The sequence below is a fragment of the Siniperca chuatsi genome, linkage group LG11 (genome assembly GCF_020085105.1).
Source record: "Siniperca chuatsi isolate FFG_IHB_CAS linkage group LG11, ASM2008510v1, whole genome shotgun sequence".
Taxonomy (NCBI): domain Eukaryota; kingdom Metazoa; phylum Chordata; class Actinopteri; order Centrarchiformes; family Sinipercidae; genus Siniperca; species Siniperca chuatsi.
Window position 1 is genome coordinate 14,973,745 of NC_058052.1, and position 26,586 is coordinate 15,000,330.

Sequence of the window (26,586 nt, forward strand, 5' to 3'; positions counted from 1 at the left end):
TTTAGAGATGCTGCTAGGCGGATTTGGTTACCTTGGGACAGAGCCAGGCTAGCTATTTCCCCCTGTCTTCAGTCTTTGTGCTAAGCTAAGCTAACAGGCTAATGGCTGTACAGTTAGCGTAATATTTATCTGAAAGGTTCTGTTTATGAGATTCTGAACATTAATATAGCAGCAACAACTATTTGCTATGAACAGATATGGAGTAATGGCGTCCTGAGCAGAGGATGACGTCACACCCCCTCTGCCTGTGTTGTTATCAGAGCCTCTTGTGCTTTGTTTATACAGCCGCACGTTAGTGCATGTGAGTCCCTCGTGTGAAACTGTTCTTCTGTGAGGAGAGCGAAAAAATGGCTCTAACGCAGTGAATAAAGGATTTATTTTGACCAAACCAGAGTTGGTGATTGTTGGAACAGTGGAAAGACTAACAAAGATGGTATGGGGTGAGTTTTATTTTGTTTCTGTCAAGTTTGAATGAAGTGTGTTTACCGATGAGCTGCGAGGTAAAATTATTGTTTTTTTCAATGGAGTCTGGTTACGAGGGAGAGCGCTATAATGGCTTACCATTATAATGGTTTCTGGTTAAACAAAAAGGATCTTACTGTCAAACAAAAAGGTCTGTCTCTGTAGGGATCTTTTGCATAATGTTGTCTGATACTTAGAATAACAATCTGAGCCTGTCAGTGGCAAAAACAAACACTTTTAGTGGACGTACTTTGACAGGCGCATTTGTCCACAGCAGTCATTGCAGCCTGTTTCGCGGCTGCCAGCTGAGGCATAGAACAGAATATTTTGGTGAATTAAGAATTTATTTTGACCAAACCACAGTTAGTGATTGTTGGAACAGTAGAAAGACTAACAAAGACGGTTTTGGTGAGTTTTATTTTGTTTCTGTCCAGTTTGATGAAGTGTGTTTTACAATGATCTGCAAGGTAAAATTACTGTTTTTCTCAATGGAGTCTTGCGGGCCATAGCGGCCATTTGCTTTGGTCTGAGATGCTGGTGCTCTAGTGCGACATTTAGTGGCAGTGAATGTCACGTACAGCTCCTTTGGAGAGAGTATCAATCTTCTCATCTAACTCTTGGCAAGAAAGTGAATCAGCAGATTTCCCAAACAATTCCTGTAAATAATAATAATAAACTTCATTTATATAACACTTTTCTTAAACAAAGTTACAAAGTGTTTCAAAGTAAAACTACAAGTAAACCAGAAATAAACCATAAAAACATTTTTATTTGTCTTGCGTACCACTAACTTTTTTAAAAACTGTGTAATGTACAGTATGTATTTAAAAATGGGTACTGTTCACATATTTGATCTAATATTTGACAAGTACGATCATATCTATAAAGGTCTGCTAATATGCTTATCACTTTTTACTGATGTGGCCTTTACCCCATAAGGCTGGGTGGAACCTCAAACACAAGGTCTACAGTGTGCTATTCAAATTGATTGATGTTGTCTTTTGGCCAACTCAGGCTCTCCAGACTTCAGCTTTATATAAATATGCATGCAAAGAAACAAAGACAGGAAGTTAAAGACTCATGTCTGAATTTTTACCCTGACTGCTTATTTTTTGTCTGCATAAAGCAAATTGCCACAAAAAAAATGAAGAAGAAGAAGAAGAAACTTGACCATGTCTCTCACAATCTCTAATGATGTGATATTTTATTAATCCACATACAGAGATCATCTGATTTCATTCTCCCCTTCACAGAGAGGTTCAGTCAGCTACAGAACAGGGACTCAGTAGCTATATGAGGGCGGATGCCTGCTAACACCGGGGCTTGGATCAAAGTCGTCCAGTTGAAGGACAGTCTCCCTGTTCAATTGAACTACAGCATTACCAACGACCATTATTATCAACAGCAAGACAGGATGCTGAAACTGCATTGCTTGGTATTTTATACAGTAATTATTTACAAAAATTGAACTTTACTCATAAGGATTACGAGTTTTGCCAAAACAAAATGTCACTATGATAAAGATACCACCATGGTTGCTGGAGAGACAGTAGTATTTTCTCTCAAGGATGTTTACCTCTAGAAGCCAGGATGCATGCATGCTTTTATTTTACAGCAACATTGTCTTTCCCAAGAGAGCCATTACTGACTGACCAAGTTAGAGAAAGTCCCTCCAGTAGCAAGCTGAACTTGATTCAACCTTTTGATATTTTTAATATTTTTTCAGCAGCTCTGGCCAAGTAGGACAGAACATACAAGCAGCTAGGGGGAACATTCAAGGCCCACACATCCTTTTCAGCGAAAGCCCGCCTCCCTGCAGTGTCTTTATCTAAGTGGCATGTGTGGCAGCAGAGAGGATAAGCATATTTAGGTTGCATGTTTCCTCCCAAACGACATTCCCAACACCGTAGATCACAGACATTACAGCCCTTACATCCCCCTGTTAGCGCTCATATATACAAACACACACCTGCTGGGGCAAGGCTGTCTGGGAGAGAATTACAGCAGGCTAATTTATGAGACTCAAGGGAGGGCAAAGGGCAGTGGACCCAGACCGGCCTGACCTCACATCCTCCTTTCATGGTCTCCAAGTTAGACCCTTGATACACAGAACACAGCTTTGGTTCTCAAGCACATCACCCTCTCACAGTCTTTCAAACAGACTACCTAATTAGGGTATCATTTTTCCTAACCTGGTTAAACACAATGAGCCCTGAGGGACTGTTTTAACAGGCAAGTTGGCTATCACCTCATGGGCCCGCTATGGTGAAATATCTGGCATTTTCAGAGGCGAAGGTAAGTGGGTGAGAACAGGGTTTGGCTAAAACCCTGGCCCCCGGGCTCGCCTCTGGCCTCCTTATTTCCTCCAGCGAGAGGTGCTGTCATCCGTCACCCTGGCCCAGGCAGGGGTACAATAGCACAGTCTGGGTCCTGGCTACTGACACCATCACATGGGCTGCTGATAAGACTCACCTTCCGGGACCCAGAAGAGCTGCGCCATTACTGACTCACAACAGTTTGGTCCTATGCTATTCTTACAGATGACAATGAAATAAAAGGAAAAAGGAAAGTGCATTATGATCTACATGAGGCAAGCACACTCTGCATGTAATTGTGCTTTCTTCTATATTTTCAAGATCTTTTCATCTTTATGTCCTCATCACTCCCATATTGCAACACGCTCTCCTAATGCAAGATTCTGGGGAAAAGCTATCACACCCTCTCTAATAGTCACTCTTGGACTCACACACAACATGGAAAACAGATGGTACAGACACACTTGAGCTAATCTATTTTCCTAATGTAACAAACTATTGTTGTTATGGGCTTATTATAAGCACTGTAAGACAAATGGATAGTCATACTTCAGTTCCTCATCACACATCTAGGCTGATATAGTGACACCTGTAAACAAACAGCTCCTTTGTAGAAAGATGTTAAGTGCGCCTCTACAAAGCTCTGTCAAGTCATAATAACACACGTGCTTTCACACACACATATACGCTAAACAAGGCCTGTACAGACACTGGAGGTGTTGATGCTTTCTTTACGCAGAGTTTACTACTGCGGTAAAACCATCAGATACCAATCGCCTCTCGGCTTTACAGAAGCTGAGACTACAGGGGAAAGATAATAGCAGTCATTACCAAGTCATCAAACTTCCATTCTTTGTCGGGGGATCTGCTGCCTTTAGAGAACATTCAACCCTACATCTCAGAGTGGTTTTCTGGGCCTGCAACCACTGATATGACTGTACACCTGCCACTCTGCAGAGAAGGCGCTCCTTCAACAGGTTAGACTGTCAGTGATATGGAGAGAAGGGGGGGCAAGAAGAAACATGTTCAGCACTGCCTGGCAAGCCACCAACTTTAAAGAAACTCACCAGAAAGTGAATTGAGAAGAATGATTGAAATTTGACTGCTGCAGAGGTGGAAAGTAGATATGTATTTAGTTAGTTATATTTCAAATGCTCTTTGTTTAGCGTCCAACAAATGTGTTGAGAGCTCTGCAGCCTCTCCGGGCCTGACCTCCGCTGTGGGCCTGACCTTACCCAGCTTATCACGATGATTCTGAAATGAAGATGATGTATTGGAGAGTCACATTCAGCACCGAGCAGCTCCTTGACACTCTCTGGGAGTCTGGGTTTTGTTACAGGCAGGAAACAGACTCTTCCGCTGCGTAAACACGCTTCTCTGCTTGGCCACTTTTGGGCTGCCGGTGGCACGCGAAGACGGTCAGTTGAGGACCGGCGAGGCTGTACGCGCGTGCGTGTTTAGGGTTGAAAAGCTAATTGAGCCATTAGCGCGGTAACCCGAGTCTCTGACCCGTGACGCTTTCAGTTCACATGAATACTGAATACTGACTGAATTTTCGCATCGTCACCGATAGTCTCTTAAAACCATAATAGTTTGAATCATTTAGATGCTGCATTCTTTTGTCTACCCCCCCACCGTCTTATTTAAATTAACAATTTGCACCTAAAACAAATCTCAAATTAGTCAAGTCATTTCGTCGTTGCCATCGTGCAACGTTGATTTGTGTGTTGAGTCTGAATCATTGCACTCAATAAACAACACTGTGTCAATATTTGGGAAACAAATTGGCCACATTTACTGCCTTTGGGAGAATTTTACGAGCCAATACATTCCTCTTAAGTCCTCATAAATTCCACCTAACTCGTGCAAAATCACCTGCGACTGTGTGAAAATGACCAGTGGTTGTCCTTATAAGTAAATATTGAGAAAGACTATAATGTATGCTGTTCAATCAGTGTCCCAGGGCACAAGCTCAACTGACCATCAAAAATCTCAATTTCTTTTTGCGGGAGCTTATTTGGAAAGGCTTGAGTGTTACTACACTAATGCCTATTTTCTCCGCAGACCTAAATCCTTTCCCGGCTTTTCCATTCCACTTAAATGGACCATTTTAAAGACATAGATCTCCAGAAGAGGGGAAGACGCTGCCCTAATCTAAACAGCGCCTTGTCGATGGTGAGCGGATGAGATTATGTCGGCATGCCTCTCTTTTTCTTTCCACACGGTTTAGGAGCAATGGGCCTTCAGACCCTGGCGCCTGCACTTGGCCACAGATAGGCGACCAGGAGAGAGGTGTCCCGTTTCAGCATGTTTGCCCTTTGGCACAAAGGTAAAATTCAAGAGAAGTTTCACATATATTTTCTGTGTTTATTATTTATTAAATAAGATAAAACATGTTGGGAATACTGGGAATCTGCTAACACGAATCTGTTATGGGAGTCAGGCGCCCAATGTAACGAACTAAACGTAACTTTTTAGAGCAGGTTTGATTATTATTATTATTATTACTATAAAGGGATTTAAAAAAAAATTATCAAATCGACATTCAAGCTTTTCTTTAGTCAACTTGTATGAATTGCCGCAAATGAAACGGATCATTTTAATCGAGCAAACTGTCTTTTAATATTTTACTCAGGGCTTTTTTCGGAAATACTGACCTGATGTCAAGGGAAAGCATCATCGTGGCCAAATTTTGGTGGGGAAAAAAATACAACTTTCTCAAATTAAGGAGACATAAATAAACGACAAAGCACTAAAATTATTCTTCATTCCTCCTTTGCCAATTTTATCTCATTTCCCACAGTTGCGGCATATTATCTTATCCATGGATTGCCGAGACAGGAAACGAAGATATGCCTAATCTTAAAACCACCTTAGTGATGATGGGAAGAACTGTGAAGTCGTGGGACCATTCAGCAGAGACAAGAAGATGATAAAAGCCATTCGAGTTACCAGATAAACTGCACCAATTACTTAGGTGTGGCACCAAATTAAGGATTTTGCTGCATAAACTTTTTAATTATACAAAATTAAAAGGCTTTTGTACTGCCTTTTCAGTGTTAACTGCTTTCTTTTTGGAAAATAAAAACATGTAATAAAAACGTCCTTACCTTTAACACCTTTAACAGTCTGTGGGGAGTCGATGGTGTTAATATTATTTCATAAATTAGGCCTATATGTCTTCCGGACACAGAGAGAAGGAGAGAGAGAGAGAGAGAGAGAGAGAGAGAGAGAGAGAGAGAGAGAGAGAGAGGCCGACTCTCTCTGTCCCTCCCCCGCTTCAGGACGTCACTGAAAGGGAGAGGACAGCATCTTGGCTGACCCAGCTCTTTCTCTAGATAACTGAATTCAGCCAACCAAACAGGATCGACCTCTCTCCTTCTCTCTCAGCCCTCCAGCCATAGACACACAGCCAGAGGAGAGGGATGTCACAGCTGAAAGAAAGCCAGTCTTCCTCGGTCTGCATGAAAAACGAGCAGTGCGCGACCAGTCTTCACGTTTACGCACGGGGCATTTACTTCTTTTACGTGCCGTCCGGAGACAAATTGATCCAATTTTGGGCCTGTTGATTATTTGTCATCTCTCTGTTTGTGGTAATAATGCTTCCCAGCCCGCTCATAACTTCTTCCACCACGCCTTTTTCTGTGAAGGACATTCTGAAGTTAGAGCTGCAGCAACAATCTCAGGAGCACCAGCTCCAGTTTATCTCTTGCTTCGATCTCCCTGGCGCGCTGGCACAGCCGGGAGCTTTCCCAAATAAACAGTCCCGCTCTCAATCACCGCCCTCCTGCATGTTGGCCGGTAGGGACAGCCCAAGTCCCATTAGCTCTGGTCTCTCGGAGAGCGAAGAGAAGATGTCGTACCTCAACACGCTGACTGTACAGGACCGGCTGGCGGAGTCCGGTCTGCCGGTGGAGACGTTCGGCAACCCGGCGCAGCACCACTCTGCAGACCTCCGGCTGGAGACCGAGCCGGAGGACCAAGATAACAGTGAGTACACAGTCTAATGATAAATATGTTCATCCAAAAGTGAGTGAGGATGAGGATGGTGACAGCTGTCGTTTTATTGGTAATTGTATAAATCATAGCATGGACAGAGCTGACAGAGGAGTAAATCAGAATCATACGTTCATTAAACTTAAAACATTTGCCTATCTTGCTATTTGTCTGTCTTGTAAAAAAATGACAGTTAATTTTCTAAATTGACCTTAATAGATATTTCTGGAGAAATACTGCGAACTGACAACATGTCATTTGTTGATTCATGTAAAAATGAATATATAACGATGAGCGATTGCACACAGAGGGAATAGCTCCTCAGTTCTCCGCTTGAGTGATTTTAAGATCAATTTTAAATTAAAATATATATAGCTGCGCGTTTAATAGCTTAATTTTGTTATGTAATGATACTATAATTCAGAACAAAAACACTATATAAAGCAAGTGCCACACCTTGCACATTGGACGCCCACTTAAAAAGGTTTTGTTCTATTCATTAGCTGCCAGCTACTTAATCGCTGTGCATAAAGCTCGCAGGCATTTAAGTATTGTTTACATCGGTACTGATTTGGGTATTTTCAAAAATCCATATAAGTCACTGAGCAGAAATGTACAAAAGCACCAAACCTTAAATGACTGATTCACAATTTTTTAGATTTGGCCAAATTAATGTTCATTTAATCGTCACAGAAATCGGGAGAAGCTTTAATATAAAATATATTTACCTTCAACTTTAATTTCCAAGATCTGAACGTTGATTAGTTTGCGTTCAAAAATGAATTGACAAATATACTTTATCAAAATTTCCTCCACCTTTTGATTTATATCCAAATAAACACTTGCAAAAATGCTGGTAAAGCAATTACCAATCCAGATTGAAATATTTGAAGGTCAGTATTGTGGGGATAATAATGCAAATTATAGAGAATTGTAGGGATTAAAAATCCGCAACAAAAATATGTGCCATGGAAAAAACTGTTTTGCTTCAATGTTTTAAGAAAATTAAGATTTCAAAATTAATTAATTAATGTGGATATCTGTGTGATGAGATTAGGAAACCATAGAGTGTTGGATAAATATTTCAAAATACTGCACGTCTTGTTTTCGCTTTGATGTACAGTTAAGCGTTTCTTCTCTATGCAGAGAGCTGCGGTGCGTTGCGGGGTGAGTGTGAGGATCGAGACTCGGAGAAGCCCGCCACCAAGCAGCAGAGGACCAGGAGGAAACCCCGCGTCCTCTTCTCTCAGACTCAGGTGTTTGAGCTGGAGCGGCGCTTCAAGCAGCAGCGTTACCTGTCGGCCCCGGAGAGAGAGCACCTGGCCAGCTCCCTGAAACTCACCTCCACCCAGGTCAAGATCTGGTTCCAGAACAGGAGATACAAATGCAAGAGGCAGCGGCAGGACAAAACTCTGGAGATGGCAGGTCATCACCATCACCACCACCCACCACCGCCGCCTAGGAGGGTGGCTGTGCCGGTGCTGGTCCGGGACGGGAGGCCTTGTCTGACTGGATCCCAGAACTATAACACTTCTTACACAGTCGGAGCTCCAAACCCGTATAGCTACAATGGCTATCCTGCCTACAGCTATAACAACTCGGTGTATACTAACACTTACTCTTGTACTTATTCTAGTTTACCTGCTCTGCCGCCCAGCAACACCACCGCTAGTGCTTTTATGAACATGAATTTGGGAAACCTTGGTGCACAGACGCAAAGCCAGGCTACCCAAGGACCAGTCGTCACGCCCTGCCAGGGAACTCTGCAGGGCATCCGGGCATGGTAGCAGCTGGGAGAAACTTCTCTGGGATGACTAAATGCACTCAAGCATGTCATCCTGTTCAGTTAATGCAATGAAAGCACACTTTAAAACTCTGTAACACATTACAGAACGTATAGGCCATTTGACTGTAACTCAAGGCAGGCCTATAAGGAAACGCTAACCCTCTGAGCCACAATGTTTAAAACATATTAAACCTGCTGTTGGATATTTGATCATCTGATTGAATGTTGCCGATGAGCAAAGACTGTGCGTAACGTGGCCTGTTGGGGTTCAAAATGGATGTAATGTGCGACAAAAATAAAGGGAACTTGTTTGGACATTTTCATACAAACAAAAGTTTCTATTCTTAATATAGCCCATAATGAATTCATTATTGGCCTAACAAGGTTCATGCAATTAGATCCCCAAATCCATTGCAAGAAAGAAACAATATGGACCACAACTGCTAGGTATTGCAATCTTATAAAGTATTGTGTTTTAAAAAAAAATCTTTTTAAAAGTAAAGCTAAGTGAGAGAGATTGAACGGTAGCCTGTATGACCTGATTAAAACGCTTTTGTGTAATAGGGCTGTTTTACGCTCAAGTTACAATAACGATGAAACGAATCACTGATGATGAAATTAAATGATATCAAACATAATGACACAAGTGACTGTATTGTGCTGTGCTTTGTGTGTGTATGTGTGTGTTCATTTGTTGGCTTATTAAAACACAGAGAACTACCGTACCTAAATAGACACGGTATACATTTGTGTGTAAATGGACGTTTTTATACCCAGTGGCACGTTTCTGGCGTGTTATTGCATTTCAACATTCATATGAATCTGGATAGGAAACTAAAATAAATTTATGTTGAGTTGGGTTTATTCCTCAAGCATATACGTAGCAGTAATTTCTCATCGTCTCAAATAGCCAAGCAAGCATCTCTTTTTTTTTCCTGTGAGAAAGCTTGTGGTAGACTTTGGTCTGAGACAAGAACCAGAAACAGAGAGAATTTAGAAGCGAGCTGATGTCCGGTCGGGATTTAGAGATGGACATTAACCAGACAGACAGCATCCTCGGGACCCACAGAGCGAATAAACTCACAGAGGCTTGGATGATAAATATTGTTGGAAACGTTTCTCTTCGTTGACACATGACACTGAAATATATCATTCCCAAATAACACAAAAAATGCTATATATGCTACTGTAATCCAAATAATAATAATAAATTGGCTTAAAGATATGGCCTACCATTACTTTTATAATGATTACATTATATCATAATTATATAATAATTACCAACATTTACCACGTAATCACTCACTCACACACACACACACACACACACACACACACACACACACACACGGATGGAGATGGACTTAAACAAACACCTTCACCTCCTAGGCATGGTCGAAATAGCAGACACTATTAATGGAGATGAATGGCAACGTAAACAGAGTGTTTGTCTCTTGTGATAGCCTCGCTGGCCACTTCCCCTGGCTACTGCACTGCCGGTAGAACATACCTGGTGTCAGCTCTAAGTGCTGCAGAGTCACTAGTGTAAATAGAGCTGGCGACAGGACGGCGATGCCTGAGGACGCGGCCTGGCCACGGCTGCTCTGACAGGCGCTGCGATCGCTATCTTGTGCTTCCAAAGATAGTAGCTCTGCTCATCGCTGCGTTAGGCGTGGAGTTTCCCAAAACAAAGTATCCAATGGCAACCACTCAAGGAGCTCACAAAAGAACCAGGGCCCAAATATAGAGAAGAAAAAGTGCGCGGAGAAGCTGGAGTAAAGGCTCTCCCATTAGGTGGCCCTCCAAGAGTCGCCGCCAACATCGCATCAGATGGGGGGGAAATCTGGACTATAGGCGCCAAACTATCTCAAATTTTACCTTTTACATTATGACATTATAATTTAGACAAAATGCAATTGTAATTGTAATTTTAAATGAATTAAACAATTTAAACACGATTTTTTTGTGCGTAACAGAAATGTAATTCTTTTCTCACATGATCCACGCCACATAATCTATTTTCAGTAATTGCTGTAATTATGTCTATAGCGATTTAGTGGATGCACATGCAGAGTTTCAATTAGTTAAGACTGAGGAACATTACTTAGCGGGCAAAGGAAAGGGAGGTTGACAATATGAGTGAATTTCAACACAGATTATAAAACATGCATGTTGCTTGTAACTATAAGTCAGTGAGTGAAGTAAAAGCTGCTTTATTCAGAAATTAAAATCAACAGTAACAAAAATGTTTATAGCAAGCATGTTATTAAGTAATTCCCATACGGGTTTGCTGAATTAAAACGTTACATTTTGCGATGACATCTCGTAGTTTGAACCCATGTAAATGTGCCAGAACCTCTGTGTTTTAAAGGACATGTTTTAACACTCTAGAGCTGATTTGCGCTCTGTGGCAAACGGAGAGATTTATCTGTTTAGTCAGAGGAAGAAAACAAAACAGCACAGAGGAGGCAGATCACTGCATCTGTCTTCACGTCTCCTCAGTGAAGGGCAGGCCTGCTGATTGTGTAATTCGTGTGCGTGCGTGTCTGTGTGTGAGAGAGAGATAGGTGGGAGGGATTTGCATAGTTGCATAGTTGCCATATTTTCTTTTTACTCATCTCTTAACTTTGGAATCCATGCATCATGACCACACGGTGGCGCTACTCACCTGTTTGAGCAACAGGGCTGGAGATCCTCTTTTCACACTAAAATACTTTTTCTATGGTCAATCTCAGTTATTCAGTGAAATTTCGTGTCATGGGTTTTGTTAACAAACATTGTGGTTAAAGGCATCATGGCATCCAAAATCCCAGGCTGCTACATTAAAAACTTCACAGCTGTAAGATTAGAAAATATCCACATTTTTATATTTTTCATAAAAGAACAACTGCTAAAATTCACTTTGAAGAATTACATTTTAAGATTAAATCATGGATTGAAGCTAATTTAGGAATTTCAAATTAGAATGGTCCTGTCAGAGTACTGTGGCTAAAATTAAAGTCATATAATAATAGTTACACCTCATATGTAAAAGTGGGCTGCAGTATTGTGGAAGGATTTACGCACGCTTAGCGAACTTTACGCATCAGATTTTCTTACTACCGTTTACATATAATCAATACTTGGTAAACACACAGTGGCTGAAACAGCTCTATTTTGCAAAAATTGTTGATACCATCCACTCTGAGTCTCTAACACATGTCTAATATTCACAATCATATTTGAAATGCTCAACGACGTCTAATTACTCTCCTCGTCTCCACAAGCAAAAACAAAATGAACCTTTTTTTGAATAATTCCTTGCTAATAAAAATCACCTCACCAAAGTGAAATACCTCGTCTGCAAAATCTGCAAAACCCTCGTCCTCAATTACAGCGCAGGGCACCAGCATGGAGCTGGGCGGCGAGAAGGAGGGACCAGGCAGGGAAAACAGCCTATCAAAGGTTAACTGGAGCTACTGCTGCTGCTGAGAATATTGTAATAGACTTGACAGCTCTTGATGTAGGCTGTTCATTAGCAGACCGGGCTTAGTTCGCCACAATTAAATTAGAGCAATTAAAGAGTGAAAAGATCGAATCAGTAAGGACTTTTGCTTTGAGTGGCTGATCTCTTGATGCCTCCAAATAAATCGCATGCGAGAGTGAGGAAATATCCGTGTGATTATTTTCATCATGACATTAAGTTTTTCGTCCTTCTTCATCAAAGACATCCTCACTGGACGTGATGCCTGGGGGAAGCCCGGTACCAGGAGTACAGAGGAGCTCCGCGTACCAAAGCGCAACACCTGCACCGGGCATGGTGGTACGAGAGTCCCTGAGCTGTCTCATCAAGAAGCGGATGAGAACCGCATCCACCCGGAGAGACTTCCTGTTGATCTCAGTCTGTCTGTTGGAAACCTCCGATCTGATACCTACAGCGAGGAGTCCACAGGAGAGGAGACTGAGCATAGAGACGGTGAGAAGCTTTATTCTAGTGAGTAAGGAAGGAATTGTAAAGACTCTGTGGTTTTACACTGCAACAAAAGTGACACTAAGTTTCGCTTGTTTCCCGCATTTAGATTATATTTTCACCAATTGGCATCTTGAAATAAAAGAGACAGATAAAGTCACATGATTCAAGAATAAAACTTGAAAGAAATCGAATTTTGCTTTGGAAATAGGATGAATTTGTGTCACCTCAATGGCATGTTTGTCTCATCTTTTTGAGATCAATATGGTTTTAATTCAGAACAGACAAATTATATGATGGGATATTTTCAGCAGTATTTACAGGGATTACAGTGATTTATTGTCCCCCACCAATTTCTTTGAATAAATCCAAAGATTTTAAGGACATATTTGCCCTGTCAGTCTCTGTTGTTTGAGAAATGTATACAGGCTATGGGACCGTGATGGGGGAAAAAAAACATAAAACCAAAAGGTTGCTGTAGAATGTGTTTGTAAAAATGTTCGCCTGATCTAAACGCCTTATTTATTTCATTATATCTTCTGACTTTCTGACAGTGTGAAAAGGATAGCATATGAAAACCTCATACTGGCCAACAGCCATAAGCTCTGGCGTTGTGCTTCAAAATCAGAATCAGAATCAGTAATACTTTATTGATGCCCGAGGGCAAACTCTTTTGTTACAGCTGCTCACTATCACGTCAGTGCACACAGGAATAGAAGTACATTGCAATGACCACCTTTTGACCACCTTGACAGAGAAACACACTGATTGTCATCACACAATTTTATTATCTTTCCTATAGGCGCTGCAGACCAGAAACTACACTGTGTGGAGCGGGACAAACGGCAGAAGAAGGAGGCGGAGACAGAGGAGGAGGGATGTCACCACAGCGGGGAGAGGGTCAGCTGTTCACCCGATGAGCGGCAGTGCAGGCCCCGTACCAAGAAGCGCTCCAGGGCGGCCTTCTCTCACGCACAGGTCTACGAGCTGGAGCGCCGCTTCAACGCGCAGCGGTATCTTTCAGGTCCTGAACGGGCCGATCTGGCAGAAGCTCTGAAACTCACAGAGACCCAGGTGAAAATCTGGTTCCAGAATCGGAGATATAAAACCAAACGGCGTCAGGTGGCGGCCGAGCTGGCGGCGTGCAGCTCCCATAAGAAGGTGGCAGTAAAAGTGCTGGTGAGGGACAATCAAAAGCAGTACTATCAAGCGAATGGAGTAGGACACGTCCCAATGACTGTGCCACTGTACCAGGCCTATCAGTACTACCCCTACCTGCACTACTTCTGCCAGCCCTGGAGCATGAACAGCATGTCCTGTGGAGGGATGCTCTGAACTCCAGAGAATGCATGACTTGAAGTGTCTCTCCCAACTCAAGGTGTTAGCAGCTTGCTGTACAGTCAGTGGAAGTCCATAGACACAATGCTGTATGTTGTCAAACTGACTGAGATTTTTTTTTCTATTATGGTTATTATTTGCCTTATAACTAGGAGCCAGTTTAGCATACTTAGGGTTCATACAATGGAAATAATGTCTCTCACCATTACTCGTTACATTTAGAGATATTCTGTAATAAAAACAAAACAAAAAAACAACATATTAAATGTTAGCCTGCATCGGAGATTAGTGTGCGCATATAATACGTTACAAAACTCTTTTGAGACCGTAAACTGATTAGATTATCACTGTGTGAAGACCGAGATTTGAGTGTGGTTATTTTGTAATGATTTACAAGAAAAATAATAATTTAAAGGCTAAATACTATTGACTTGGGCAGCCTTTTTTCTCTGATCTGCTGGGTAGTTTTCTCATAATCTTAAATTCTATTTATCTATCTTTTTTTAAAGACAAAATTTCTAAGGGACTGTACACGAATTATTGGGGTGAGGGGAGGTCAGAAAAAGGGGTGGTTATGTATTTCTTGTTTTTGCTGAGGGGAGGGTAGTCTGACATATGAGAGCAGAGAAAAGGTCTTTTTATTTTTTAAACACCCCGATTTTATATTTCAGTATTCCCTTGTGGGATTAATAAAAAAGGGAATTGAATGGTATACTATAAACAATGGTTATAGTGTGCACAGTGGTTCATAAAGGTATGTTTTGTTATATGCAGAAGACAACAATCCTGTCTCTGTTTCAAGGATTTATGACACTAAATGTTATCTCTACCAAAAGTCGTTTCCTCTTTCAGTCTCTTCTGCATCATAACAAAAAGTAAGTGATGTTTGCCATAAATCTGGAGATCACTTATTCTGCCTGTAATTTGCTAATTTGTGAAAATTCATAAATATGTTAAGGTTTGATTACACCATCTTAAATTCTTCATGCTTTGCCTTTTTCAATTTCAATGGTGAACGACTTGTACCAACACAGTTATTCATTTTGCGGGAGGGTATTGCAGGGTTTTTTTTTAAGTCAAGGGTACGTTCAAATAAAATATTAACAATGCCGCGGAGGGTGTTGCAATTTTGAAAACTGAAAATGAATATTTAATCTCGCTCCCCACCCCAGTAACTTTCATACGATCCCCCAATACCATGAAAATGAGGGAAAAAATAAGTTTAAAATTAGTTAGAAAATTAGTTTAAAGGTGGCATTTAGGTGGTAATCTAAATGATACCCTACAATAAAGTGCACAAAAATGTATGCTTTTGTTCAATTTACACAAATACTTGAAATAATTCCAGTGGGTCTGAAAATATGTAGCTGTATTTTATTAATTATTTACAAATTATTTACAAAACGTATCACTGTAAATATACAAAATCAGGTAGTAACTCACTTTTAGTTCACAGTAACAACTCCTGACTGGGTGCCTCAAGAGCCCATAGGATGATCTATATGTTGCTTTCTTCCCCCCTTAATGAATTCCAATAACAGTCCATTTTAAGCGACCAGACAGAGCAGAAAGGAATCCCGAATTTATACAAACCCAACGAGAAAAAGTAGCTTATCTTGACATGCGAGTAGCATGGCCGAGACTCTGACATTTTTAGTGGGTATTTATTTTATTTATGGGACATCTTTATTGATCATGAAACTCAACATAACACCTGCAAGAACACATTCTTTATGTGAGGTTTAAGGACCTTTAGCTTTACCTTTTGGAGAGTGTCTGTGTGTGCATCTGGTATGGGGTTTTTTTTTTCCACACAGCACTAAAGCAACAGATTAAGAAGCAGTTGGGCTGGGCACAGGCTACATGAAAATATAACTTTCTGTATGCTTTTTAAAAAGTGTGTGTGTGTGGAAACGTAATACTAACCTAGTTCCATGCAAAGAAATGCAGACAACAGCAAACTGAGTTTACTTACTTTTTATTTTAGTATTACACAAAACTGACACATTTTACTGACATAACCTGATGATTATTAGAAGCTGAATATTTACTGTATTGTTGTTTTTAAAAAAGTTTTTTTTTATGTGTGTAAAGAGTCATGCGCAGGCCTACTCTCTACTGTGTGCTGTATGAGTCAAAGAGGATAAATAGACCGTGGAGATGTTGCACCATCCAGCCGGGCAGTGCAAGACAGCACACATTAATCATGCCTTACTGAAAAGACTACACCCTCATCCCAAAGGGATACACACAATGGCCACACTTGATCGGAAAATAAAAACATAATTCCTAAGTGAGGTTACTGGTTCTTCGGCTTAGTCCTTAACTGGTTGTACTTATTTATGGCATAAATGGAGCCTGCAGGCTGCCCTGACTGATGTATTACAGGTAAACAGATAAAAGTTTTCAATGTGGCCAAAAATGTAAAAAAAAAAAAAAAGAAAGAAAAAAAAAGAAATATTTGTGCAACATGTTCAGTGATATCATGATGATTTATTGTTTGCTCATGTACAAAATGTTTGCAAGTATTTGTCTACAGGAAGGTAATGTCCTGTCTATCTAAGCCTAGCAAATATTATTATTACTATATTACAACATTAAAGAGGCCGTGACATCAAAGAACTGTGATGCTAAATAAGTACTTCAGTTTCCCTTTTCCTGAAACAAGCTGCTTTGGCAGAGATCATCACCTTTTGCCATACTCTGGCACCAGCCCAAACCTCATTTATCTCTTATATCACAACACCACTTCAAGCTACCGTGAGTGGTTGACACTGCAGGTTTCTGGGAGGGAGGAATAACACGCATCCTTTTGACTGTCCGACTGTAAGTCACCAGGGCACCATTAAGTTTAATTATCATCATTTACACAGGGTGTATTTGCTTTTCAAGATTTCGACAACACTATGCAACAGAAAAGGTCGTGGTGTTGCATTGTGGCTCCGAGGTATGCCACTTTCTATGTGCTCTGATTATTCACATTGTGCTGGTGAATAGTTGCTTTAGTCATTGCTGTCTACCATGACTAGATAAGATTTTGTTCTGTTTCCTGCTCCCAGTCTGTGATGTCACACTGATATACATTTCCATAGAACAAGTAAGGCACTGAAAAACATGAGTGACACAAGATGATCTTGATGATTATGGACCTCACCCATAAGTGAAGTTGAACATTCGATTGATTTTGGAATGTCACTTCTGACAGAGGGAGCACCCCTTATCCTCTCTTGAAGGATTATTCTGGTTTATTACAAATTAGGTCTTATTTTCGTGTGTTTTTTCAACTATGATAAAATTATACTGACTGAGTTAATTGCTGAAATCTGGGAGCATGGCGACATTGCTGATCTAATGAGGCAAGAAACACAAGCAGTCAGACGATCACAGACGTTAGAAATCAAGCCAACATTTTAGCCATATTATCTGAACCACTTCATTTGAAAATAAATGTTGTAATAATCCCAAGTGCGGCAGGTCAAAGTTGAATGAGGATGTTTGTAACAGACAGTTTGAGTAATAATTGTACCATTTTCCTTTGTTTTCTCTTCCAAAAACATTTGGCTAACCTTGGGGTTTGTTTAAAACCTGTATTATTGTCTGATTGCTTGTGTCAGATGTCTTTGCTACATTCCCAGATCTCAGCAATTGTGTGTTGTTCCAGGCGGTAGTCCACTGAGCCATCAAGCATTACTGCATGTACAAATATGTAATTCTCAAGTATGTAAACATTTTGAGTTGTGCTTTATTAGTGTGCCTCCCCATGAATACGCTCATAAAGCAGAGCGAGAGAGAGAATGAAAGGAGCCAGGCAGTAGTGCAGAAGAACATGTTCTTCTACCTCTTCAAACAATCATCAGCACCAGCTTCCACAATTTAATAAAGCATTAAAGGGCAGATTAAAATAGGCCTTATTAATGCCAGTGGAAACAGGTAATTTCCTGTTGTCTTTTATGTCGCTGCAGATTTCTCAGCTGGGAGGAATGCGTTGAGGGTGGGGCTGAGCTACACTGAGCAACACAGGAATGACAGTCCTCACCTAATCCATGCTTGGCTGCACTTTTAAGATACAGATCTATTGACAGAGAATTCTCACAGGGCTCCTGAGCAGCAATTACACATGCATTTCCGATGCGCCCATTGTAACGGGAATCATTTTCTCAAGGGCCTTGTTGATTTTAACAATATCATCTTCAAATTAACTGCTGCTGGCACTGAGACAGCTGGGTAATACAAACAGATTTAGAGTTCACACGAAAGCGGGACTGGGAGAGGCTTCCCTCTCAAAATGATTCATGCCCGGCCAATTGCCAAGTTGATTTTACTATCAGAAACAATTGCAACAACCACTAAATGTTTTGCTTTGGGAACAAGATGGAGCAGTAGTGTGTGTTTTGCTGTTGTTAATGCGTTGGCCCTCGGCAGACACAGGGCAGGACTCAGGAAAGAGAGGGGTCATGGTTAATACCTCTGTTTAAAGACAGATCAGCTTCCCTTTGACCTGGTCTCTCTCTCTCATATACACACACACACGCACACACACGCTGCAAATAATCCCACCCAGAGGACTCTTCAGGCTTGTTCCAGAGACTATTAGCAGATAGGATCAGTGCATGTAGGAATGTAAACATTTACAGTAAAGCTATAAGACATCAACTCCCCCTGGGGAAGACACATCCATCACACCAACCGCATCAGCACTCACAAACCCCCCCGGTTTCAAAAGGAATTAGACATCACACCTTTGTACACAATTTGAACCGATTCCACATAATCAGCCCATATTGTTCTGCTTGGCGTGTTGGTGAGTTCACTGTTGTGTGATAATGCTGCTGTCTAAAAAGTTACTGCTGATTTATATAAAATGTTCTGTTACCAAAGTGAAATTATTTTATGAAAATGGGTTTACAATTCAAACAACCTTTGACAAATCTTATTGTTTTGAAGTTTTAGGCTGAGCGGAGTGTAGCGCCCAGCAGTTACTTAGGCCCAGAGATCATAGTACTGTGCACGTAAAGAAATGCAGTGATCGCAGCTTGGTGTTTGTCAGAGTAGTCATGGAGAGGATTAGAAAGAATAGAGAGATGAGCCCACCCAGAACTTATAAAGAACAGGCTCATTTTGAGGAAGTAGCCCAGGTCTAGTCCACATGGTGTGTGTGTGTGTGTGTGTGTGTGTGTGTGTGTGTGTGTGTGTGTGTGTGTGTGTGTATTAGGAGCAGATACGGGATGTTCAGGGCTGAGAGTCTGGGTGTATTTGGAAGCAGATTAAGGAAAAGCACAAAGGTAAAGCTCACGAGGGAGTGGAACGTAAGACCAAAAAGACACCATCAACATCTCTTACAGTGTCTGTATTTCTTCATTATATGTTTGTTTGCACAGTTCATAATAATTTTTGCATTGTTTTGGAAACTAATCCTATAACATATACAATGAAGAATGAATTTAAACTGTGAAAAATGTATGTGGAAAAAAAGGCAGGAAATATAGGGAACAAAACTGAAAAAGGCTGAATGAAGTGTAATGTGTCTGCATGCATCTGTAGAAACAGCGTGTCTATCAGTTGTTAGGGTTGCGTATGTGTTGAGCTCCTCTGTCCATAGATGGACAGGAAGTCTTCCAAGCTGCTACAGTTCCTTCCTCTGACTCCTCTCCGCTCTCATGTCTCCCACACACATGCTCAGACAGACACACTCCTCCAGAGCCGGCTCGGAGGAATCCAAATGTTTTAATTAGCGGTGATAAGCAGAGACAAGGGGAACATTGAGCAGCTCTGACACACAGAGAGAAGTCTCCTATCAGTGGGCTGATAAAGGAACTACTCAGGCCCACTTACGGCCTCTCAAACTACCCTCTTCCCTCTCCTCTTCCTGGTCTCTCTCCACACCTCCAATGAGAGTGACTCTCATCCCCACTGTGTGAAACAGAGAGTATCCAAAGTGTCTTAAAACTTTTGTGAGGCCATCTTGTTGTCCCCTAAAGCTGCCTTCCTCTCACCTGCTTGCAGTTTTAATTAAAACTTGCTGTTTTGTTTTCTCTCTTGCATCTGTACAGTAGTTTTCCTTCCCATGTTAAACTCATCTGTGACATATTTTTAGTTTTTCAAGCCCCATGCTCTACTCTTTAGAGCACAACATTAAGTAAACAGCAAGATAAATATATTTCACAAGGCTTAGGACGGAGACTGGGAGCAAAAAATATGTCCTAACCTTGAACCAATTCTGTATCTCTGAAGGTCTGGAGACACACACAGAAACACATGCACACAGCTTCAAGTCCACCTGATACACACTAAGGGATACAATGCAAATTGGGCCGATCCATCCTGAAGCTGTTTGCCACAGGAAAATATTTCTGGACATGTGTTGGTAACAAATTAACAATCTTCACCTGGACTGTCAGTGACTTTGCAGAGCAAAAAAGAAATGGATTCAAACAAAACAAATTTAAAAAATGAAATATTAACATTTAATGGCTTCCATATAAATCACTGCTGATGATAGCTGTCACTGAAGTTATTTCAGACAAGTGTGTAATGAAAACTTTTGAATCGGTGTGAATGTTTTCGGTGAATAAATGAAGGGCTCATGGTTTTCACCACACCAGTTTGTGCTGACTAGAGCTCGAAGGCATAGCAGTTAAGCTTATTTGACAGGATGGAAGACAGCTTGCTTTTCAAGATCAAGTTCAAAGGGCAGGAGGCCTGTTTCTTCCTCAGTGTCCCTGACTGCACCTGTGTTGCTTTGGCACACACACACACGCGCACACACACACACACACACACGCGCACATGCAAGAAATCTTGTCCACACCACTGACAGACAACTTTAGTTGTGTGAACTGCGAGTGTGTCTTTACACTCTTGCACATGTGCTGGCTGTGCACTGAGTGTATGTGTGTGTGTGGTGTGTGGTGTGTGAAGTGTTTGTAAGAAGATTTTATGACCTTGCTTACCTTTTAAAGGAATTTGTCACAAAATTTGAGACAGAGGGAAGAGCAGAGGAGAGAAAGTGCTGGACACCTGCAATCATCCGTAACAATGCAGCAGTTCTTCAGACCCTGCCAAGGCTTCACTCCCAAAGGCCCAAGGGCTGATGAAGTGTGTGTGTGTGTTTGTGTGTGCATGCATTTGTGTATGTGCCTTTTGCTTTGATCATGAAAGTAGCATTGCGGAGTAAGTTTTCAATTGGGGATCCCTCCTTAGGCAACAAAGGCAGTTGAAATATTCCCTCTTTACACACAGTCCAAAATTTGCACAAAGCCTCCCTAACTCTTTTTTAACTACAAGTGATTTTATGTTTGGTTTTTTTCATCATTACATGTTGGCTTTGTCTGCTCATAAGAAAATATCTCCCCCATAGGAGAACGATTCCCCCTCTTTCCCCTTCTCCATATTCTGGCCCATTAGCAATGGCATTTTACTATAAACACTTGGATTTATCGAGGAGCTTTCTATTCAGTGCAAGTCTTGCATGTTATTCTTTTATTGCACAAGAAGTGAGAAGGATCCTATTTCAAACTCAAACTCACGCCATAGCCACTCACAACATGTCCATGTTGTCCTGTGTCCTCTGCAGGTTTTATATCACGTATAAATGCTCTTAATCGAAACAACTGTTTTCTCTTCAGCTTTCGCCCACAGACGATCTACTGTGTCCGTGAGTATGTGTATGTATTTGTGTGTGTGTGTGTTAGTGATCATCTTGTATCCTTGGTGGTGGTGGTGGGAAGAATTTCTCCTCCCCAACTTGTTCTCTTAAGTGATGACAGGAGCTGTATCTCCCCCGCATCCTAATTCTCCACAGCACACCACTATGGGAGACATTCAAGCCACAACTGGCACAGTAGGTTGATAATCTTTCTGTTATTTTTGTAGATTGCACCTCATCTCGTCTGATGCTGCCATCTTTTGTTTTTCTTTTTCATGTCAGTGTTAACGATGAATGAACAGATCTTGAAACAATCAAGGAACCATTTTTCCCTCTAAAAAGTGGGCATGAGTAGACAGTGAGGGCAAGGCTGGATTACTCACTGGGCAAAGTGGGCAACTGCCCCAGGACCTGGTTGCACCAGCTCTTCATAAGTTCACAAATTCATCTCATCCCTAAATTAAACCAGATTTTACCACACAAACAAACATTCTCACAGAGAGATTAATTACTAAACATTTACACCCACTAACTGCCAAGTGTAACTTTTGCATAGCTAACTGAACCAACTGGCAAAGCTGACATTAGCTTGCTAACATATGACCTGCTTAGAGTGAAGAGCAAAAGAGATTATGAAATATGTGGTTGACATGTCTGACATTTATACTTCAAAATAATATTTAACAATGATGTAAAGTGGGAAGATTTTAAATTGCATTTCCCAAAATTAACACAATATACCTCAAATTTACAAAACATACTATTAACATCAGATTACAAAGACACGCAGCAAAGGACCCAGCCCCAATGGTACACGCTACACAAGGTGAGCCACCGGGGCGCCCCACTAGTCCGTTTTTACAGCCTTGTTGTGTTTATACTTGCGCTCTTTCAAACTATTTTAACTCAGTTGTGTGGAGAGAATACCCTATTCACCTGCCAATTCACCTGGAGAGTATAGTGGTGGGTTTCATGTTAATAGTTGCCAGTTAGTTTCTAGTTAATTTTAATAAACTTATTTTATGGGAAAGTGTGTGTGAAGTGATTGGGTGTTTTTACATTTGAAGATCTTAATTCTACAGTGTTTGCTGTAGGTAGGTTGTATTCTACTTCTCTCTGGACAGCTCACAGTAATACAAAGCTTATTTGTGATAAAGGTTGAATTCGTAAAATCTACTTATGGCAATATACCAACATGACAATGGACAGATCAGGTGAGGACACTATCTGCAGCTCTCTTTAAACACATTGTATGTAATTTTGCTGCTAGGGCTATCTCACATCAAAACAATAACAAAAGACGTAGTTTGATGATGTCGTGAAGTGGCTTGGGATCATGGGAGTTGTTGTCTTCACCACCATTGTATTCATTGCAGTCAGTTTCTCCCGGTTAGGATTCCTTCAGTGTTTATCGTTCAGGAGGTTTTTGCTGTGCGTCAAATTACCCGCTGAGGTCTTCTCCTCTCGAAAACAAAAAGACCAGGTGAATAAAACCAGTAAAAAAAAAAAACACTGAATAAAGCAGTTTCACATTAAAATCAGTGTTTCTCCAACACTGTTTGCCGGACAAAGGACGTCCCAGAGGGACTGCAAGCCGAGCTGCCGCTAGCGTTTGCTCAGCATGTTTCTCTGATAATTTAATCCAGACGTCTGATGACTAAAATCATTTATCCTGTTAAAACATATAGTTAAAAACGACCAAGATCTAAAAAGTGTATTGTAAAAATGTGGCTTAAAACAGGATAATTATGACAGCTTCTGGCACATAACCACGATGCTGAAGCATGCGTAAAGGGGATATGGCGCCATTGACAGGCGACCAAATGAAATGCACCGTTACCTTGATTAAAATTACGGATTTCACTAGGTTTGAAAATTGTTGGAAACATTTGGGATAAGTACACAACTCAATAACAAGTTGGAAGCTTAGTGGTGGTGACATTGAAGTCATGCGACCGTGGTGTAGTTCGTTTATAGCCTAACGTTTGCGATTGCATTTAAGCTTCAAAAATCATAAAAGTGGTGTTCATTTGTTAAGATTGTCTTGCTGATGAAAACGTGTATCATGAACTTTTGTTTGCCACAGATCTTATTTTCTGCAATAATCCGCAATGTCCCTGCAGCACTCATAAATACACATGAATGTATGAATAGCTGCCACAACCCAATCTAGATCCTCAAGGGCACAAAAAGTCCCAAGTCAACAGTTAGTTTGTGGTAATACGATTTTGCTAATTTGTTCAGTGATATGCACTACTAAAGAACAATGCAATCCGAAATTGTAAGTGCCCAAGGATCTTGGGTCCCTGTATTGCGGAGGGGCCCTGCATCAAAATTCAGTTTTAATACTTTAGTACTACAAATATTCCAGTTGATATTATTTGTATATAGTGCATATTCTTAAATCAAATCAAATAATAACCAAACTAAGTGGGGGATCCTGGGGTGTCAGGGGCCCACAGCCCATTTTTACCCCGAGGCCCCCTAGCAGGTTATTCTGGCCCTGAGTGAGGGGTTGGCTCTAAGATAATATTTCAGCATCATTTCAGAAAAAGAAAAGCCCACTTTTCTCAGAAATACAATTTATATCAGATTGCATAAATCCAATTAGCACATTGCTTGTGGTCAATAGTGGAAATGATAATGAGATAACGAGATAACATCTCAGTTATGGTTATCTTGTCTGCAGATTGTTGTACAGGATCAAGCTTTACAGAATGCCAATAAAGAACAAAATCTAAACAAATTACACAAGCCATAAATGTGTATCACATGTTCTTTCATTTCCTAAATGCATGCACCAAAAAACTTGTTTGCTCTACTCCTCTCACTAGAGCTTTTCTGCTTTAGACTCTGGTCTCTCCTCTTCTCTTGGCTTCTCTCCTCTCCTCCCCTCAAACCTGCTCTATCTGCCTAGAGTGGGAGAGACTGCAGCAGCCAAAGGGATTACAACAACAGCTCCTTTATCCAGCAGCACCCCCAAGGAGCGTGAGATCACAGCCTGTATGTGTCTGTGTGTATCCCTGTGAGTTAGACGAAGAGCCTGTAATCACACCTCATCCATTAGCTGCTGGCAAGGATGGAATAAAGTGGACATTATGGCATAATCCTGTATCACTCTGTAATTCATGCTGAGTGGACCAGTCATGATTTGGCTTAATATATGGAGAGAGATCTGACAAGAGAAGCAACAAAAGACCCATAAATATGGAGAGCAAGAGAAGGCGAGCGACTGAGGAAGAGTTGTTGTAGAGGACCTGAGTCCTTCAGGCGTTCACATTCCTAAGTACCCTTGGAGTGTGTGTTTGTGAGTGTGTGTGTGTCTGTGTGAAATACACTCTTCCACAGGTGCTTGCTGTAAGGGGCTTTGACCGGAGGCTTGAGTTTCCAAAACATGGGCTTACAGCAATACACTAGGGAGTGCATACATATGTGTTTCTGCCAGCCCTTCATCAACTTGTAAGGGTTGTGTGTGTATGTGTTTGTGTGTGTGTTATTGTCCAAATAAAGTCAGACAAGATGGCCTTGAAATGGCAATAATATTCAGTTTAGAAGAGAAAGTGCTCCAGGTTTGTTTAAGGGGCAGCAGCCACTGACTTACACACTCACACACATAAGATACACACACCCACTGGGTAAACACCTCAGAGTAATTATGACTGACAGTGTAAAGTGTGCCACTCTGACAGCAATAACCTCTCTTTCATGTCTGTGTATCTATTTAAAATGGTAAATTGTAAAGTAAATTGTTTTCTTTAAAGGGTGTAATTGCTGTGACAAGATCGTTACTCATTATCAGAATAGTAGACAAGATTATCGTAATGGCAGCCCTCCATTACGAGGCATGAGGGTTGATGTTTAAATGAATCATCAATCAAGTCAAAGTCTTTCTAGGTCAGGTTAATTTATTTACTGTACATATAGCTTTTCACAGGCAAATCCCTCTCTGTAGAATGACTTAACAGAAAGATGAGAAAAACAGAAGGAAATTATGTAACTAATCAACAGTTACTCAGAAAACAACAGTGCATCATATATAACTGATCTGGCCAAGTTACCTGCCACCACCAACTTTACATAAGAAAAAAGAAAACATTTGCAGGAGGAAATGGCAGGAACTAAGTCCAAGAAAGATCTTCAATGCAGACAGCTGAGTGTTCAACAGCTGATTGATAGAACAGTAAAATGTACCATAACATGGACAAAGTATATGAGACAGAATGGACAGATTGGCCTCCCTATTCTTTCTCTTTCTTTTCTTAACAAAATATTCATTTAAAAAAAATAATTTTTCTAGTTACATTTTGTTTTGTGATTGTTCTGGTATCTATGGATTTTTTTGTAGGATTGATTGTTTCTATATATATCTGCATTTAATGATTTGTCTATGCACTAGTTTGGGAATAAAAACAGTATTATAACAAAATACAGGAGACATTTAGACCTGTAATAGCAGGAATGCACAGGTGTTACTAATAAAATTAATGATGGCTCAGTTTCAATGAAGTGTCCCAGCCAACTTATATCAGGACTCTGGAGTTGGCACACTTGGAAAATGGAAAGGAGCCATTATTATTGTTATTAATTATATCTGTGCTTTTCCTGCTATGACATGTTAAAACGTCTATGGGACTCACAGAACTAATAGCAGCAGAAACAGAAAACCAAACTGCACTACTACAGGCTCGACAGCTTCACCCAACACAGGAACAATAACAACCCACACACTAGAACATCAAGTTTACTGCATTCATATGATGTCTGAAGGAAGCATAAAGACCACAGTGTACCTCCTGTACACTGCAAGATCTAATTTTTAACTCTAACCACATTTACAACGTAAAGATCAGTAGTGAAGACCCTCCTACACAGAGCAGAACATCTTATCAGTGAGGACGAAGATTGAGAGAGGGAGGCGCAGGAGATCAGGTGGCACTCTGGTTACAAGGAGTGGATGATGAGATTCAGTCTATGAAGATGTATAGAAACACCAAAGTAATTACTGAGGTAAAAACTGATGCGCACACCCCTAATGTTGCTATTGTCCTTGGACATGCAGGAAAACTGTGTGTCCACAACAGGGCAAGCATGTGTC

The 26,586-nt window shown here is 40.9% G+C and overlaps 2 protein-coding genes across 3 annotated transcripts; both read left to right on the forward strand.

Annotated features, from left to right (window-relative positions):
- Positions 1–4,712: 4,712 nt before the first annotated feature.
- On the forward strand, positions 4,713–9,205 carry nkx2.3 (NK2 homeobox 3). Of its 2 annotated transcripts, XM_044213211.1 has the most exons (4): positions 4,713–5,106; positions 5,413–5,472; positions 5,581–6,767; positions 7,920–9,205. In XM_044213211.1, exons 3-4 carry the CDS (start codon positions 6,377–6,379, stop codon positions 8,558–8,560), a joined length of 1,032 nt encoding a protein of 343 aa, XP_044069146.1. In that variant the 5' UTR covers positions 4,713–5,106; positions 5,413–5,472; positions 5,581–6,376; the 3' UTR covers positions 8,561–9,205. The 2 variants fall into 2 exon arrangements, with proteins under 2 accessions (XP_044069146.1, XP_044069147.1); XM_044213212.1 differs by lacking the exons at positions 4,713–5,106; positions 5,413–5,472 and having other exon boundaries at positions 5,544–6,767.
- Positions 9,206–12,026: 2,821 nt separating this feature from the next.
- On the forward strand, positions 12,027–14,086 carry nkx3.3 (NK3 homeobox 3). Its single transcript, XM_044215185.1, has 2 exons — positions 12,027–12,514; positions 13,311–14,086. The coding sequence occupies exons 1-2, from the start codon at positions 12,232–12,234 to the stop codon at positions 13,841–13,843; spliced, it is 816 nt and encodes a 271-aa protein (XP_044071120.1). The 5' UTR covers positions 12,027–12,231; the 3' UTR covers positions 13,844–14,086.
- The last annotated feature ends 12,500 nt before the right edge of the window (positions 14,087–26,586 follow it).

Bases quoted from the DNA above. Each gene is read 5' to 3' on its own strand.
- nkx2.3 (XM_044213211.1), top strand. From the start codon at position 6,377: ATGCTTCCCAGCCCGCTCATAACTTCTTCCACCACGCCTTTTTCTGTG. The intron at 6,768-7,919 runs GTGAGTACACAG...TTCTCTATGCAG, and splicing joins GCCGGAGGACCAAGATAACA to AGAGCTGCGGTGCGTTGCGG.
- nkx3.3 (XM_044215185.1), top strand. From the start codon at position 12,232: ATGACATTAAGTTTTTCGTCCTTCTTCATCAAAGACATCCTCACTGGA. The intron at 12,515-13,310 runs GTGAGAAGCTTT...TCTTTCCTATAG, and splicing joins GGAGACTGAGCATAGAGACG to GCGCTGCAGACCAGAAACTA.